At 42.0% G+C, this 19,181-nt stretch overlaps 1 protein-coding gene across 3 annotated transcripts in view; it reads right to left on the bottom strand.

The window, feature by feature from the left end:
• Nucleotides 1-19,181, bottom strand: part of Chn1 (chimerin 1) — a 146,789-nt gene that overhangs the window by 22,756 nt on the left and 104,852 nt on the right. For all 3 annotated transcript variants that reach the window (XM_057754877.1, XM_057754878.1, XM_057754879.1), the window contains one exon: nucleotides 7,720-7,804. In XM_057754877.1, the coding sequence (XP_057610860.1) occupies nucleotides 7,720-7,804 (85 nt within the window). The remainder of the gene's footprint in view (nucleotides 1-7,719; nucleotides 7,805-19,181) is intronic.

Below are 19,181 nucleotides of genomic sequence, written 5' to 3'. Positions count from 1 at the left end.
TACATAGGGAAGTGGGTGCATACAAAGCCAGACAACCTGAGGTCAGTAGTCTAAGTAACACGTGTGTGAAGAAAATGCAGATTAAAGTGCAATGGGGATTCTTTGTTGTTCTTTTCCTGTCTTGGTCACAGTATATTTCTTTTTTTTTTTTTTATTTATTTTATTTTTTTTTTCTTGCTGATTTTTTTTATTAATTAATTAATTTAATTATTAAAGATTTCTGCCTCTTCCCCGCCACCACCTCCCATTCCCTCCCCCTCCCCCAATCAAGTCTTCCTTCCTCCTCAGCCCAAAGAGCAAGCAGGTTTCTCTGCCCTGTGGGAGGTCCAAGGACCACCCACCTCCATCCAGGTCTATTAAGGTGAGCATCCAAACTACCTGGGCTCCCACAAAGCCATTACGTGCAATAGGATCAAGAACCCATTGCCATTGTTCTTCAGATCTCAGTAGTCCTCATTGTCCATTATGTTCAGAGAGACCGGTTTTGTCCCATGCTTTTTCAGTCCCCGGCCAGCTGGCCTTGGTGAGTTCCCGATAGATCATCCCCATTGGATATACCCAAGAGATGCCCAAACATACAACAAAAGTATATGCTCAACTATGTTCATAGCAGCATTGTTTGTAATAGCCAGAACCTGGAAACAACCTAGATGTCCTTCAATGGAAGAATGGATGAAGAAAGTATGGAATATATACATATTAGAGTACTACTCAGCAGTAAAAAACAATGACTTCTTGAATTTTGCATACAAATGGACGGAAATTGAAAACACTATCCTGAGTGAGGTAAGCCAGACCCAAAAAGAGGAACATGGGATGTACTCACTCATATTTGGTTTCTAGCCATAAATAAAGGACATTGAGACTATAATTCGTGACTCTAGAGAAGCTAAATAAGAAGGTGAACCCAAAGAAAAACATATAAGCATCCCCCTGAATATTAACCTTCATCAGGCGATGAAAGAAGACAGAGACAGAGACCAACATTGGAGCACTGGACTGAAGTCTCACGATCCAAAGGAGGAGCAGAAGGAGAGTGAGCACGAGCAAGGAACTCAGGACGGCGAGGGGTGCACCCACACACTGAGTCACAGTATATTTCTTCTCTTCTTCTTATTTTATTTCCAAGACAGGGTTTCTCTGTGTAGCCCTGGCTGTCCTAGAACTTGCTCTCTAGACCAGGCTGGTCTCAAATTTAGAGATCCACCTGCTTCTGCCTCCCGAGTGCTGGGAATTAAAGGTGTGTGCCACCATCGCCCAGCAATGTTGTATATTTCTTATCTTGAGAAACTGGAGGATAAAATACAGTTTAATAACATAGAATTAACCTACAAAACCAAGAGATATAACAAATGACATCTGCAGACCTATCTCTCATTTGTGTGTAACATTTTCTGGAGGAACAGAACTGCAGATGACTTAAATACGAAAACAAAATCAAGTCTTTTTTTTGGTTTGTTTGCTTTTGTTTTGTTCTTTCAAGACAGTCTGTGTTGTCTGTGTAGCCCTGGCTGTCCTGGAACTCACTCTGTAGACCAGACTGGTCTTGAACTCAGAGATCCGCCTGCCTCTGCCTCCTGCGTGCTAAGCCTTAATGGCAGACTGAAATGTGGTGTGCTGCTCGTGCACTGAAATATTCTCAGTGTTTTCAGAGCGTGTTTGGGGAATATAGAAAGATGCTGTACTTTTTGTGCATGCTGTTCTGCCTGCAGGGGCAGGTCAGAGTCTCTGGGACTGGAGTTACAGATAGTTGTAAGTCACCATGTGGAGCACGGGAATTGGGCCTCTAGATGAGCAGCCAATGTTCTTAGTCAATGAGCCATCTCTCCAGCCCTGATGCTGTATTTTAATGCTGTTTCCTTACCACGGCCTTCCAAAGAACTTCATCTCCAATCCTATTAGAAATTTAGTCTTTGAAGTTAATCCCATACTTTTATATTGTTCAAGTGGGATAAAGAATACTTGTTTAGCAAACATTTCATTGTCTTTAAGTTCTAAATCTGAGCTTCGTTATTATTTGATGTGGTTTTGAGTGAATCACAATTATATCTAGTAGCTGTCTATTTGAAATGGATGACTGCAGCTGGATGGTGGTGGCACACGCTTTTAATCCTAGCACTTGAGAGGCGAATCTCTGTGAGTTCAAGGCCAGCCTGGTCTACAGAGTGAGTTCCAGGACAGCCAGGGCTGTTACACAGAGAAACCCAGTCTCAAAAACCCAAAAGATGACTGCAAACTTTCAAAGGATAAATGTGACCCTGTTGGCACCATATACATGTTTTGATATGTGGATGCATCAGGGTTTAAGCCTGGGTTTCCATTTTGAGGTTATACATGAGGAAGGATATGAAGAAACATCTTTTTCTTCTTTCTGTAGTACTGATGATTGAACCAGAGCTCCATGTAGGCTGGGCAACTGCCTACCATTGAACTACATCTGCAGCCAATAAACTTTATTGTTAAATGTACCTCTCTGGTATTTTCCACTATGAAAGATTCTCGTTATTTTTAATTGTGTATATGTGTGTCTGTGTATGGGTATGTACATGTCTCTGCAGGTGCTCGCAGAGGCCAGAGGTAGTTGTGAGCCCTGACCTAAGTGCTAGGAGCTGAACTCAGGTTCTCTGTGTGTTCTTAGCTGCTGAGCCATCTCTTCAGTCCCTTCCCCTTACTAAAAGTGAGTATCTCACAGTGAGTATCTAATAGTCATCACATATCATTTTCATAAGCAAATTAAGAGAAATGGTTTATGCCTTGGAATATTTATAAAAATATTACTTTCAAACAAAAGAGGCTACATGAAAATTTTTAAAGGGATTCCTCAAGTTCTCACCGACTATTAAGGGAAACCACTAGTGCTATGTGTAGCCAATTGAGGTGCTAATAAAAATAAAGTTCTTCAAACTAAAAGTTCAATATCTGCATATTTAAAATAACTTCTATTATTAGGAGAGAAACTGCTATTTCTTGTTTGAGGGTAGAAATGACAATAATAGTGATGAAAATATTAAGGAATCTTACAATTTAAACTCAGCTAAAATGTCTGTTTTAAAACAAGTATTATCTTTCCTTTTCGCTTGGAATATTCTGGCAAGGCTAAAATAAATACAATTTAGGGATTCTGATAGAATAAATTATTTTTGGGAATAACATTTCCTGGAAGAGGAATGTCTGATAAAATTCGGTGATTACATAATAATAACAGAACCTAGAAATTTACATTTCATGATTTTAAAAAGTGTGGGAAAATTAATCATTTGAATGAGCATCCTTTGAATGTGTGTGATTTATTTGCTGGCAGGCCTTGCTACAGAATCCAGGCCGGTTTTGAACTTATAACCCTTCTGACTGTCTCTAACGTGCTGTACATCATATCCACACAGTTCCCTTTGGGAAAAGGACTATTGTCCTGTCTACCACTGTGACTGTGTGCTCTCTACAACCTTCACTCTTCATATTCTGGCTTTGGCCAGATGAGTCCTAGAGTCATTTTAGATCTAAAGTCCTCACTGTCAATACAAATGTTAATTGGTTATCAAAACAGAACTAATGTGAGTCTAAACTCTTTTTTTCCCTTTTAGAAGACTGTCACTGTGTAGCTCTGGCTGACCTGGAACTCACTATGTAGACCAGGCTAGTTTTTTTTTTTTTTTTTTTTTTAAAGAAAACAAACTATCTTTTTTTCATTTTACATACCAATCCCAGTTTCTATTCCGTCCCCTCCTCCCATTCCCTCCACTTTACCCCTCAGCCCACTCCCATCCACTCCTCAGAGAGAGTAAGGACATTGCTTTAGGCCCTCCCTACTATATCTAGGCTGAACAAGATATATGCATCCAAAGAGAATAGGTTCCCAAAAAGCCAGTACAAGCAGTAAGGATAAATCTTGGTGCCACTGTCAGTGGCCCTGCAGTCTGAACCAGCTATACAACTGTCACCCACATTCAGAGGGTCTAGTTTGGTCCAATACTGGTTCCTTCCTCTCTGGTTGGAGTTGGTGAGCTTCAATTAGCTTAAGTAAACTGTTTCAGTGGGTATCACCATCATGGTCTTGACCTCTTTGCTCATATTCTCACTCCTCCCACTCTTCAACTGAACTTTGGGAACTCAGCCCAGTGCTCCACTGCGGGTCTCTGCCTCTGTTTCCATCAGTTGCTGGATGAAGGTTCTATGGTGATATTTAAGATACTCATCAGTCTGACAACAGGGCAAGGTCAGTTCGGGCACCCTCTCCTCTGATGCTCAGGATCTAGCTGGGGCCCTCCTTGTGGAACTCCTGGGAATTCCTCTAGTGCTAAACTTCTTGCTAGCCCCATAAGGGCTCTCTCAATCAAAATATCTCTTCCCTTGCTCTCATCTTAAGGAAATGTTCCCTAGCCATAAGGGAAATGCAAATCAAAATGACTCTGAGATAGCATCTTACACCAGTCAGAACAGGCTAAGATAAAAACAAAACAAAACAAAACAAAACAAAACAAAAAAACACCAATGATAGCTTAAGCTGGAGAGGATGGGGAGTAAGGGGAAACACTCCTCCATGGCTGTTGGGAATGAAAATTTGTATAGTCACTCTGGAAATCAGTGTAGCAGTTTCTCAGAAAACTGGGAATCAACCTACCTCTGGACCCAGCAATACCATTCTTGGGCATAATACCCAAAGGTTGCTCAATCATTCTACAAGAACATTTGTTCAACTATGATCATAGAAGCATTATTTGTAATAGACAGAACCTGGAAACAACCTAGATGTCCCTCAACCGAAGAATGGATAAAGAAAGTGTGGTACATTTACACAATGTGTAGAGTACAGCTCAGTGGTAAAAAACAATGACATCTTGAAATTGGCATGCAAATGGACAGAACAAGAAAAAAACATGCTGAGTGAAAAAAAACCAGACCCAGAAAGATGAACTTGGTATGTACTCACTCATAAGTGGATACTAGCTGTAAAGCAAAGGATAATAATGAGTCTCTATAGTTCATGACCCTAGAGAAATAAGTAACAAAGTGAACCCTAAGAGAAACATATACAGATCCACCTAGAAAGGGGAAATAGACAGGACTGCCTGACAAAATTGGGATCATGGGGGTGGGGGGAGAAGGGAGGGTGGAAGGGGAAGAGGAGAGGAGAAGAGAAGAGGAATAGGGAGGAGAATTTGAGGAAAAGGGATAGTCAAGATGGAGGAAGGACCAGACTAGTTTTAAACTCAGGTCTCTGTCTCCAGAGTGCTGGGAAGCTACATCTACCAAAGTAGATTCTGTTTATTTAAAAGGAATTATTTTTATTTTCTGAAGATCATCATGGTGGATTTCTGGGGTTTCTGTGGCTTTGTTTTTAAGGCAGAGTCTCGTGTAGTCTAGGCTTGCCTTGAACTTCCTGTGTAGCTGAGAATGATTCCGAAATCCTGATCTAGCCTGTCCCTCCTGAATGTTGGAAGTACAAGCCTGCACACCATGCTCCGTTTTCAAGGAATGTGTGCTGGGGAATGCATCATGTGAGACAAACACTGCTGAGTCACACCCCTCCCTCCTCTGTATTCAAACAAAGGCTGACATGTGCTCCACAGGTAACATTTAAAGCACAGATGAAAGCTCTCCAGACTTTTCTTTTAGCTTCTGCCCTTTACTCATGGGAAGAGATAGAGGCTATACACGTGGTGCTGGAAGGCAGAGTTAAATCATTTTATTTTTCCTTGCTTATGTTATCACTAAAACAGCTGTTCCAAGGCATTTCTTCCAAATACGACTTGGGACTGTAGCATATTACCGCATATACTTTAGACATAGTGGGGCTGTTTTCTGCTGCTTTCTGACAGGATTCTCATGTACATGGTCTTCTCTCTTTCCAAAGGTAAATGGTACACACTATTAATTCATAGAAAACCTTACGTTAGTGACTGTCAAGTGCTAAGAAACTCTCTCAGGGTCAGCTGGTCAAGGATGTCTCACAAAAGACAAATGAGGCTGACTGAGACCCTCACTCCTTGAGCAGGAGACCTGCTGTGGAAGGGGTATGTTATCTGCCTTTCAACAACCATGAAAATCAGTGGTTCTCAACCTGTGGGTCAACTTACTCTTTCGTATGGGTTGCACATCAGATATTCACATTACAATTCATAATAGTAGCAAAATTGCAGTTATGAAGCAGCAACAAAAATAATTTTATAGTTTGGGGTCACCACAACATGAGGAACCATATTAAAGGGTCACAGCATTAGGAAGGTTGAGAACCACTGGTCTAGATGGTCTTCCTACCACAGTGACCAACACTTTCCAGCCCTGCTGCTGCCCTTTAGTTCAGAGACAATACCACAGTCTTCCAAGGAGGCTTCCTTGTGGACTCTGACACCTGAATCAGAACTGAGGCACTCCTGGACAGATCATTCTGCACACTTAAGTGCCACTGTGACATGCTATCCGTCTCCCCATGTCAGGGAGCATCCTAAATAGGACTGGCCTGTGACACATGTCTGGAAACTGAGAATTCCTCAGTGATGATCAGAGACTGCTCACATGCAATACATATTGTGCTTTGTACTCAAAGAAAATGCAACCTAGCAACACACATAAACATGTCTGCATTTAATGCACAACTAAAATACTCAATCTTAAATCAGAAAAGAGAAATTAGGGTAGTTATCATTTTGAAATAATTTACTCTTAATATACTTCAGGAAAAAAAAGCCAGGGTCTTATGTATCTCAGTCTGGCCTTGAACTCACAACTTTGCTACATACAATTTTGAACTTCTGATCTTCCTGCTGTCACCTCCAGTGTGCTAGGATTACATGTGTATGGCACCGGGCCTAGGATTTTGAGGCTGTAGGGACTGAAACAGTCCTTGAACACATTAAGCAAGTCCCTACCAACAGTCACATCCCCGGCCCTCTTAGCATACATCTGCGTAAAGCTTTATGCTAAATGACATGTAAGAAGATATTTTAGTTCAAAAATTAAATAGTAGAACTTTAATGATCAAGTATAACATATTTAATATTTAGAGAAAATACTACATAATATTCTGCTTACATATATGTCTGTGCACCACATGTGTGCCTGGTGCCCACAGAGTTCAGAAGGTGGCATCAGATCCCCTGGAACTGGAGCTACAGATGGTTGTGAGTCACCATATGGGTTCTGGGAAGTGAACCCAGGTCCTCTGCAAGAGCAACAAGTGCTCTTAACCACTGATCCATCTCTCAAGCCTACCACATTGAGTTTTTCTTTATGGGTAAAAGTGCCTAAATGTAGACCGAAAATACCATCATCATTTTTCGCAGAAGGATCTGTTACATTGAGCATCTTCATGAATCATAGAGAAAATATAAAAGATCAAGTACTTCTTCAGAACTTGCTAATCATCTTTGAGGATAAATCTGTAGACTTTTTACAGCTTTGACTTTGATTTAAAAAATGTAGTTAGGACAATTCAGCTTACCAAGTCAGCTTTAAAATTCAGTTTCCAAGGTAACAATCTTATGTCCTGCTCACTGCTTAAAAAAAAACCAAAACCACTATAGATGCAGTCAGTATAACACCAAGGGCAAGAATATAACCGAAGTGCTTCTGCTTCTGTCTGAAACAAGCTGGCCTCTTCCTTTTCAGGGAATTACACATATCCCTATTGCTCTGCCCACCAAGTGTGAGAAGGTTATGGCCAACACAAGCCCAGTCTTCAGAGTGGCTGCTGGCACAACGGGGAGAAGCAGGGGCTCTTACCTGCACATTTCACTCCCTGAGCAATGAGGCCCCACATGAAGTTGGCACAGTATTCACACCAGTGTGGCCCTCGGAACGTATGGACCTGGAAAAAGAATGGGGCAAAGTGGAGAAAGGGGAGACATGAGGAGGCTGTTGCACATCAGTCAAAGGAGGCTTACACAAGCTAGCTGAACTGAGGATGCAGCATGCACATTTAGAAAACCCATCGAGTGGAACTGACAAGTGACATGTGTTTTCAGAACTTCATTTTTTCTTTTAAAAGGGATGACACACCAAATCGATAGACTGCAATTTCCTTCTGGAAACAATTTCTACCATGGAATTTTCCAATGAGTCGGCTCCTCAGGCACAGGGAGCCTTTTGACACTGACATGCAAGTCTGAGTGTGAAGACTCCAAGCTAAGAAGCAGGGTTGGCAACGTCTTGAGTCTGTAAAAATTTTGTCAGTCCAGTTTCCTGGGCAAAATGGGTTACGTATATTGAAGTGACCCTGGTTGAAACTGAATCATCAAACAGGGCCAATTCTTCAAAACATTTTATACTTACTGTGTTAACAACAAATGCATGTTAGTACCTATAAAAACTACAGTGAATGAGAAACCAAAGGCTGGCATTCCAGGCCTGTGACATTGTGTTGGCTCCCACAGACTTTCATGCATACGAAAGGTAAGTATTCTAATGCTGGTGAAAAATATCACCAGAACAGAGATGCCATGAATCTGAACCTTCAATTAAATAACAGAATTAGGAAATCCTGCCTGACGTGGTGGCCCATGCTTCTTAATCCCACACTAGTGAGGCAGAGATTCCAGGTCATCAAGAACTGTACAGTGAAACCATGTCAGAGAGAGAGAGACAGACAGAGAGATGTGGAGAGGGAGGGAAGGAGGAGAAAGAGGGGTAGGGGAAGAAACAGTATTACCAATTTTGGGCAAATTCTGGTTAAAAGCGCACTAGGAAAACAACAACAACAAAAAGAGAGGATACAGGAAGTCAGCTGACTTACAGCCAGTTAGATTTAATTAAGGTCATTTCCTCCTGCAGGAAACAAAACCATGGAGAAAAATCACCAAGTGTGATGATCTCCATCTGCAGATCTGCCAGCACAGTTCTGTAAACCGCAGCTAAGAATGTCACTTTCCATAACTGTGACATTAACCTACTGACTGGGTCTCAGAAACAAAGCAATGACTCTGGGATATGTACACATATTTACATATATTACAGAAATGAATGGTTTCTTCAAGCCTAAGATATGACAAGTATAACATTTCACTCAGAAAAACAATTTTGATTGAATAATGACACACCACTAATTATAACGCTCAATTTCAAAGATGCTGAAATATGAAATAAAATGTCTCTAGTACAGTCAGTAAAATATGGATATCAGAATTCTGGTCCAAATATAGAACTGGCACAAATATCCCTACGAGACTACAGAGGATACCCAGAATTCATTCCAAATAGGTATGTGTTTATGATTACAGCAAGCAAGCCTGAGAACCAGGTTTCATGTAATTTTGAAAAGTAGGCCATAATTCCTTTTATATCTTTCATCAAAAGGGTCAGAATACAATACACACTTGCCTCTGAACTGCTAATGATGTTCAGAACCTATAAATTGAAAGCATTTCATGGAAGTGCCGGAACAGGGCCCAAGATCAGCAGATTCTCTCCAATACCCCTATGCTTGTCTGTCTTCCCCAGAATGAGTAAAACTGGATGAGCCACACTTCACTCTGACGCAAATGTGAAGTAGACCACAGGCACGGGCTCATACAAAAAGGTATGGATGATCAAATCATGATAGCATCCTAAAATTACTTTGGAGAAAGTCTCTGAGATACAAATTTGACCACAGGTTGCTGAGTCTCATGTTAAGTATGTATCACTCAGACGAGTGATGTAGATGTGTAAAAATGAAATGAGAATATGGAGGAAATCCCAAGAATTACTTTGCACATGACTTACCTTGTATTGAAGCATCTTGAGTTACAATGGGGAACAAGTCGTAGAGGTGTTACGTTTATTACTTAAACACAAGAACACTAACTACCAATGTTAGCACAGTCCTTTCTTCCCTTGTGAGGGCAGTGGTGAATATGGCATTTTAAAGACACAGGGCCTCTGTTCATATGACACATGCTGAAGTAAGAGTTAACTGTGCAGGCCCCATGTTCTCTAATCAAAGGTTGCACGTGTATATCAAAAAGCAGCTGTTACAGAATTATTACTCATATACTTCAGGCTGGTACAGACCTTTTATACAGGCATTGTGAACCATTTGTGGTTATTTTGTTGTAAAAGTTGTTAAGTAGCTTGCATACCCCAGCAAACTGCCTTAGAAGCATCAGCAGCCAGCTTAAGTTAGTTTGGAAGGGAGAGAGTGGCAGGGAGAAAGGGGTCACTGACAGGACAGGTTCCTTAGGGCTAAATGAAGATAGCATCAGGCAGACAGTTAGCTTTGACTGGAGTTAACTGGATAGGAGGAACAGGAAGAGAACCCCCACAGGCACACCTTGGTCTCAGGTAGCACAGGCTGCTGATGAATGCTGCCAAGACTGACCTTGAACTCCTGACCTTCCATCTCCATTTCCCAAGTGCTGGGATTATAGGCAGGTGCTACCTGACTAAGAGCAACCTTTAAAGTTTTATAGCACAGAAGGGCAATTATAGCTAATATTCATTAGCTGTATATTTAAAATAGCTAGTAGAAAGAATTTTGAAAGCTATCAACACAAGGAAACAATAAATGTTTGAGGAGGCTGATGCCATTACCCTGGTCTGGTCATTACACTTGTGTTGAAATATTACAGTGTATCCCCAAAGAATGTGTAATCACATGTTAATAAGAAGAAACAGCCCTTCATCTGTACAGAGCCGAGCACAATGCAAACAGGTGGTATTTACTGCATATAGTTCTACAGTCGCTGACATCTGATAACGTTGTTACTAGAAATAGTTGTATTTTAATCATGTTTTAAAAAGGAGTTAATCAAATGTAATGCATGCTCAACTATAACAGAAAGGTCAAAAGTGGCACTGCTTAGGAGGGAACTAGGAAGGAAATGAGGAGAAAATAGAAGAAAGGTCCGAAATGGATTAGGAAGAAGCCCAGGGCCACAACAGTGGGATCTTTGGGTTTTACAAATGCTAACGTGCCAGGCAAACAGCCTACCCCTGAAATTTAGCCTCAGCCCGTCTGTTTGCCTATTTTTAAAGTCAGAGTCTTCTTGTAGAGCTCAGGCTGGCCTTGAACCTTCTACCTCAGTCTCTTCAGCTCTGTTGTTATTGGTGTAGGCCACCATGCCTACCCGAACAAAGTGAGTACTTTTGCCTGGAATGCTCTACCCTTCATATAGAAGACGCCCACATGGGATCAGCAGCTGGTCAGTACTGCAGGAATAAACACTACTGCAGCCTCGATAAGCGCACAGCTAAGCAACACTGTCATTTCCATAGTTTTCATCTAAAGTGCCTGAGGTTTTTGCTTTTGTCTTCCTTTCTTACTCCTGCTCCCTTTCTTAACTCCTGGTTCTTAGCTATTTTCCTGGTTAGGTTTTTGTTTATTTTGTTTGTCAATTCCACACAAACCTAGACATATCTAGGGAGAGGAGATCTTAAGTGAAAATTGCCTCCTAAGACTGGCCTATAGGGCATTGTCTTAGCTAATGTTTGATGCTTCTCCTGGACACAAGTGGTCCTGAGTCACATAAGAAAATCAGGCTGAGCAAGTTATGGTGAGCAAGCCAGTAAGCAGTGTTCCTCCATGGCCTCTGCATCAGCTCCTGGCTGACTTGCTTTGATGATGAACTGAAATGTGGAATTGTAAGCCAAAATAAACCCTTTGGCCCCCAAGTTCCTCTTTTGGTTATGGTGTTTATCACATCAATAGAAACCCTATGACTGCTGCAGACTAGGTAATCTAACGACAACCTTTCGTTAGCAGTGGATAGAAAACAGGAAAACGTTCCATCTCAGATTTTTCTTTTCCCGTGACTTCTTTTGCTTTTCTTTTATTACATTCATTTATTTATGTGTATGTGTGGGTGTTCACGGAAATCAGAACTTGGGGTAACTGGTTCTCGCCTTCCACCATGTGTCAGGTCCTCAAGATTGGCTGCAAGGGCCTTTACCCGCTTGAGCCATCAGTCAGACCTTTCTGAGAAGTCTTCGCTGCTCCTTCCTCTCAGGCCCATTTCCCACCTTACCTGACGGTCAGAGTTTGGGGGAACAACAAGGCTTAATCACTCCTTCTAGCTCAGGAGGTGGCTGCCTAGCCCCCTTTTGAAGTTAAGAAAGCTGGGCAGCATCCTGATAGGTGGTCAGGATATGTCAATGTACTTCTGCTCCTTCCACTGTAACTATACGGTCACCTGGAGAGGGGCTGACCAAGGGTATGTGAGTATACATGACTTGGGTCATCCTGAAGCTTTTTGTTACCTTCTCCCCCAGTTTACCTTGGGTATAAAAGCTGTGGAAAAATAAGCGTGGGTGATTTCAGGACCCGAATAATCCCTGAAACTCCCTCCCAATACTGTTTTGTAATTTTTGTCTTTATTTTTCCATGCCCCTACCCTGGTAAAAAGTATTTATGTTGAGGCTGGTCCTCAACAGTGTCTGAAGAGGCTATTATATACCAGAGCCTCATCCCAGCCCCTGGCACCCATCTCTGGAATACTGGGCAGGAAGTTCCATTTCAAGCCCCCTCCCCTGGGAGTTGCAGGACCACTCCCACAGGCTACTTAAACTGTCCCCCAGAGAATGTACATGTGCTCTCTGGGTTTAGCGTGGTCTCCCACACTAAATCTCTTCCCCTTGCCATGTTTTCATTGCCACCCGGGAGTACTGCATTAAACATGAGCATCTCTTATTCGGTCTAACTTGATCTGATTGGAATTATCTGCATCGGCCAAGAGGCTTGTTCTAAGAAATATTCTTAACAGAGGCCAGAAGAGCAAGTCAGATTCTTGTAACAGGAGTTTTGGACCATTGTTAGCTGCCACACGGTGCTGGGAATCAAATCCAGTTCCCCAGGGAGCACTCTCAATGGCTGAGCCATCTCTCCAGTCTGTCTTGAAAGTCTTAGGCAGTGTTGCATAATGCACGTCTCTTAGTAAGCATACAAAAATTTTGCCTTTTTCTGAGTTTTAGACAACTGAGCCAACTGAAGTGATCTTGTGATGAGTGAGAGATTTCAGCGGCATCTTACTTTGGCACCTCCAAGTGGAATCTAATCTCTGCTTGCTGTCGGACCAGAAGCACACACATAGGCTTTGTAAGGTGGGAGGGGGCATAATTTCTTTATAGTCAGTGATACCTGCACTAGTAACTGTATCCGTTTCCCAGAGGCAATGCCTTTGGAGATTCTTTTGGTAAGACAACTCAAAGGAGCAAATCTCCGGTAGCATGGGGCATTACCAGCTAGGAGGTCATCTGGTAAGAGGACACAGAACTATTTTTCCTAAGCTACCTCTAAAGCTGCTGGTCCATCTTGACAAGTCAAAGTGAGAGTACATGAAATGGCACACGCCTTAGTGAACAACAGCAGGTTCAGCTAGTTTTAAAGCCCCTTTCTCTTTTGCTCCTGGAAAAAACAACATCATCACTATGGTATGTGCGATTACTTTTCACCTGTGAACAACTCCTTTTATGCTAATTGCTGTTTAAGCAATCAGATGAAACTAATTAGTAAACCCCAATAAAGCCTTATTACTGAATGCACCAGCCAAAGCCAGGCTGAAAAGGGCACAGAGGGTGTGACATGGGAGGTGTGTTGGGGGCAATAGCCAGTGTCACACTGTCTCCCAGGCAAGGACCTTGTTATACAGTGAGGGTCATCCTCACTGCGGTTTGCTATAATGAACACACCTGCTACCAGCTTCTCACCATGTTCACAAGACTTACAATGCCACTTCGAACACCAATAACAGAAATAGCAAAAGAGAAGCCCACTCCACTGGAAGACAAGGAACACTGCATCGACATCCTCGTTATCCCTCTCAGGCAAACACACTCCCTTTAGAAACATGACGGCAAATGACCTTGTAAACCACAGTGGAAGTGACAAGAATATTAGGACCGTGAGGTTTTGCTGGCAAAGGTGGCATTGACATTTCAGCTGTAGCCTTGTCATTTGGGTGGCTCTGATGACTCAGTCCTCTAGCATGGTTCTGGGCAACAAAAGAAGGGAACAGATGATGACAATCAAATGGAGGAACACAGAAATAGGCAGCCAGGCAGGAAAGGCCATTTCTTCTGTGCTCCTCATTTTTATAGTTTAGTGAAACAATACGCCTTTTTTCTGTTAAAAGTCACCTCACTATATAGTGCAGGATGGCTGAAACTCATGACCTTCCTGTGTGCTGGGCTTATGAACCTGTACCATCAGACTGAGAGAGATGCTTCTCAATTTTAAGTTAGTCTCACCAAGATAGTTTACAAATTTTGATCACTTGATATGAAATTTACAATCTTAGTCTTAATTTGATCACTTATGTTAAAGTGTATACATATATACATACATTACATATGCATATATGTGAAGACGTAAAGAGATGTATATCATATCAGCTGTGAACATTAGCAGTAAATACATGAATCTGTACAGAGTCTCCTGCAAACAAGGGTGGGTTATAAAGAAAACAGTGGGGCTTTTAGTATCAATTACCTTCTTGCTAGTCAAAACTGCCTTCAAATTCTTAACAAAAATCTACAGAGTAAGGCTTGAGTTGAGTTAAGGCACCAACACTGTCATTATGCTGGCCATTTTGATGCAAAAGATTGGTAATGCTGACCTCAGCTGGGAAGAGAGAAGTGTATGGGGCTCTTGCTGAAGCAATTCTGAACACTAGTTAGAGACAGTTATGTGTCTGGGGGAGAACAAGTCAGAGGCCAACAGCAGACAGAATCAGGAAGCCATGGGACAGCTGGTGAGGGCCTAGGTGCTGACGACCTTTACAGCTAGCTGCCGAGCAGATAATTACAGGGAGGAGCTGCAGGGGCTGTGCCAGGTGCACCCAACTGCACACCTGTGAACACACGGCATCACTCTGATCAGTATGATTTTTATTTCAGGAATGGGAAAACTGTTCAAAATTGGGGGAAGTAGCATAAAAGTTCCTCCAGATTGACAGTGGCTATACCAAAATAAATAATGTTACCATCCTTAGCTTTTCTGTCCATTTTCCATCACATTACAAGGTATAATTATGTAATTAAAAAGTAAAACAACAGCAGGGCATGGTGGAACACGCCCTTAATCCCAGCATTTGGAAGGCAGAAGCAGGCAGATCTGAGTTCGAGGTCGGCCGGGTCTACAGAGAGAGTTCCAGGACAGCCAGGACTACAAAGGCAAACCAAAAAACCAAACCAAACCAAAATAAGAAAAGGAAAATAACAAATATAAGTAAACCACTTTCCATTTCAAAATGTGGACGTTTAAAGCCTATAGTTTTCATCCTTTCCTCCTGGTAGTGTTCCCTCTAAATTGATGGTGCTCAGGTAGAAGAATGTCAGATGATAAGGGTAGCAAGGCAGCTCAGCAGGACAGCCAAGTCTGACCACCTGACTCTGATCCCGGGACCCACATAGTAGGAGAGACAGTCCACACACTACTTTGTTACCTAATACAAATGGTCAGCCCTGAGCGTATACATACAAGTAGTAGTAGACAGACTGGGGAGGTTGTATATAGGAATACAAACACACACCCCCAACGTATATATGTAGCACATAAATACACACATAAATATAACAACAATTAAAAAAGAGGTCGTAAATTTGAGGACAGGGTGGTTTACATGGGAGGGGTTGAAGGGAGGAAAGGGAAGTGGGACAGTATGTAATTATAATCTTGAAAAAGGCTTTCTAAAGACGCTTTATTTTTAATTTAATTATTAAATTATTTTTAATTATTTGTATGCATGTGTGTATGCACAGAGTGCCAGGGGCTATGGGGCAGCCACATCAATTCTTCTGGAGCTGGAATAACAGGCAGCTACAAACCACCTATCTTTGGTGCTGGAAACAGAATCTGGGTCCTCCATAAAAGCAGCATGTATTTGTAACTGCTAAGCCATTTCTCTAGCCCTCAGATCTAATTAATTCACCGATACAGGGTCTCACTATATAGATGAGCTTGGTCTTGAACTCAGAGATTCTCCCCATTTCTGCCTCCTAAGTGCTGGGATTACAAGTGTAGTTGCTACCTTGCTAGGCCAATTCTCTCTCTCTTTAAACTGCACACTCACTTTAAAGGTACAGACTTTTGCTATTACTAAATGAAGTCGGTTATAAATATCAATTAGACCAAACTGGTTGATTAAAGTTTCCCATGCCCCTGTTTTTGGTCTGTTCTATCACTGACAGAATTACTGAAATATCTATGCTGTGGACTGTCTATTTTATTTGCAGTTCAGCTGTGGCTTTATGTATATGGATCCTGTTACTAAATGTATATACACATTAGAATATTAAGTCTTCTTGAAGAATTTTACCCTTAGTTCCAGTGATAGTCCTTGTCTGAGAAATAACTACCACTTAGATCTGGGCCAATTAGCACCCTGTCCTCCTGGCAGGAGCTACTGTGCAGAGATGAACGTGGACATACCATCAGGCAGTGAGTGCCAGGCCTTGAGCCTGACAAAACTGTCTCTTTGCAATAGGCCAAAGTCTGGCAAGACAAAGAGCTGGTGCCTCTGCCACCATCCTGCCAACAAAATGATCCTAAAAATAAGCTCAAAGTTGGAAGATGGGGTTCTGGTGAGAGCATTTTTAATGATGGATTTCTAATTATGTGACACATTGCCAGTCTGGGTTGGGCTTCCTGAGACTTACAAAGAAAAATCTCACAACTGGTCTATCAAATGGTAAATACTATTCAATAGATCCATGTAGTTAAAAAGAAAAAAACCAAAACAAACCAGAGGCTCCATAGTCAGCAGCAAAGCAAACCTATACACCTCCAGGAAAGGATGTCTCTGTGAACTAGACTGAGCCCGAGCAGAGATGAGGCCAGGGCACAGGTCGCAGGTGGAGTTTTAATAGGAGGAAGAGCACACAGGAAGAACAGTGACAGACTACAGACAGAATGGCAGAAAACACAGCAAACTAAGTATTTGATGGGGTTAGTATCAGAATATAAAATAAATTCCTGTCACTGAATAGCAACCACCAAATAATTTTAATTGTATTTATTATTATTATTGGTGTGTAAATGTGTGTGCATGCTTGTGCACATCTGCCAGGGCATGCACATGGAGGGAAGGGGACAACTTTTATGAGTTGATTCTCTCTTTCTACTTTGGATTCTAGGGATCAAACACAGGCTTGCATGGCAAGCACTTTTACTAGCTGAGTAATCTTGCCTGCACAGCAAAATGCGAGGTACAGTTACAGTAAGGGGGGTGGTAGAGAGGAAGGGGGAGTGCTTACTACTTAGGGGTGTCACAGGAACTCAAGTGCAGCCTGAAAAGGAAGCATGGTGTGAGCCTCATCTCAAAAAAGAAAAAAGGATAGGAGGCTTGAATAAACATTTATTAATGGAAGATACATAAATGACTAATCACGTACTATCATTAATAACGAGGAAAATGCAAATCAAAACTACAATGGGTACCACCTCAAACCAGCTAGGAAGGCTGTTAACCAAAACCTGAGACAACTAATGTTGGTGAGGACGCAGAGAAGCTGGCAAATCTGAATGGTGCTGGTGGGAATGGGAAATGGTTTGGATGCTACTGAAAACAGCATGGCAGTTCCTTAAAGATTAACTCCAAAAGACTGAAGTCCGGATCTCAAAGAGGTATCTGTACCCTCTGTCAAGAGCAGCTTTAATATTTACGATATTTTTTAACAGTCACGGTATGGAAAAAAACCCTTAATAGTCATGGATGGATGAGTAAAAAAATGAGTATATAGTCAATGAAATGGTCTTACTTTGGCTTTTTTTGTGTGTGTGATTAAAAACACTAACCAAAAGCAACTTGGGGGAAAGGATATGTTTTGGCCTATATATCATGGGTCACAGACCTCTGAAAGCCAAGATGGAAACTCAAGCAAGGTAGGCAGCTGGAGGCAGGAACTGATGCATAGACCATGGAAAAGTGCTGTTTACTGGCTTGCTCTTCATGGCTGCTTCACCGGCCTTCTCAAACAGGGTGGCACTGCCCAATGTGAGCTGAACCTTCCCATACCAATAATTAATCAAGAAAATGCTCCACAGACTTGTCTACGGGCCAGTCTGACAGAGGCGAATCCTCAGATGAGAGTCCCTCTTCCCAGATGTGCTTAAGTTTGTGTCAAGTTGACAGAAACCAACCAGCACAGGAATGTTTAGCTTTCAGAAAGAGACAACTTTTTCCATATGATAAATACAGATGAACCTGAAGAACATTGTGCTAAGTGAAATAGGCATGTCCACTGGGACAGACTACACATCTGCATAGGTGTGGAATCTCAAATAATTCAACTCATAGACACAGAGACTGGCTGCTGGGGACTGGGGCCAGAAAAGTGACAAAGTTTTAGCTCATCTATTACTTTGTTTGTGCCATGTTAACAGTGCTATTAACTAATCACCAGTGCCTAGCTAATGACACTGGCTAGTCAATGGTGCCTAGTTAATGACACTGGCTAGTCAACGGGGCCTAGTTAATAACACTGGCTAGTCAATGGTGCCTAGTTAATGACACTGGCTAGTCAATGGTGCCTAGTTAATGGCGCTGGCTAGTCAAGGGTGCCTAGTTAATGACACTGGCTAGTCAACAGGGCCTAGCTAATGACACTGGCTAGTTAACAGTGCCTAGTTAATGACACTGGCTAGTCAACGGTGCCTAGTTAATGACACTGGCTAGTCAACGGTGCCTAGTTAATGACACTGGCTAGTCAACGGTACCTAGTTAATGATACTGGCTAGTCAACAGGGCCTAGCTAATGACACTGGCTAGTCAACGGTGCCTAGTTAATGACACTGGCTAGTCAACGGTACCTAGTTAATGATACTGGCTAGTCAACAGGGCCTAGCTAATGACACTGGCTAGTCAATGGTACCTAATTAATAACATTGGCTAGTCAACGGTGCCCAGTTAATAGAACACTTAAATATTTAACAAGGTAGATCTTATCTTCTTCTCACAAAAACAAACAAAATCCCAACATCAAAAGTAAAAAATCAAAACCCTGCCCGAAGCTTGAAGGACTCTGTTGTGGATTTCTAGTTGAGCTTTGCATACTTGTTTCTGGCCACCACATTCCTACGAGCAGAAGCACGATGTTCATAGCCCCTTCACATGTTCACACACTGAACACTGAATTCTAGGGAGGAGGGCATTAGTAAAGGACTTTAACATCCATGTTCACACATACACATCATGTTCTCCTTTTCTTCTCATCAGATTGGTATTTGCTTTCCAAGGATCAGGTGACAATTCCTCTACCCTCTGCATGTCTGGCAG

This window comes from Chionomys nivalis, chromosome 22 (assembly GCF_950005125.1).
Source record: "Chionomys nivalis chromosome 22, mChiNiv1.1, whole genome shotgun sequence".
NCBI classification, from domain to species: domain Eukaryota; kingdom Metazoa; phylum Chordata; class Mammalia; order Rodentia; family Cricetidae; genus Chionomys; species Chionomys nivalis.
Note: the sequence above shows the minus strand (reverse complement) of the source record. Positions and strands in the feature narration are given on the sequence as shown.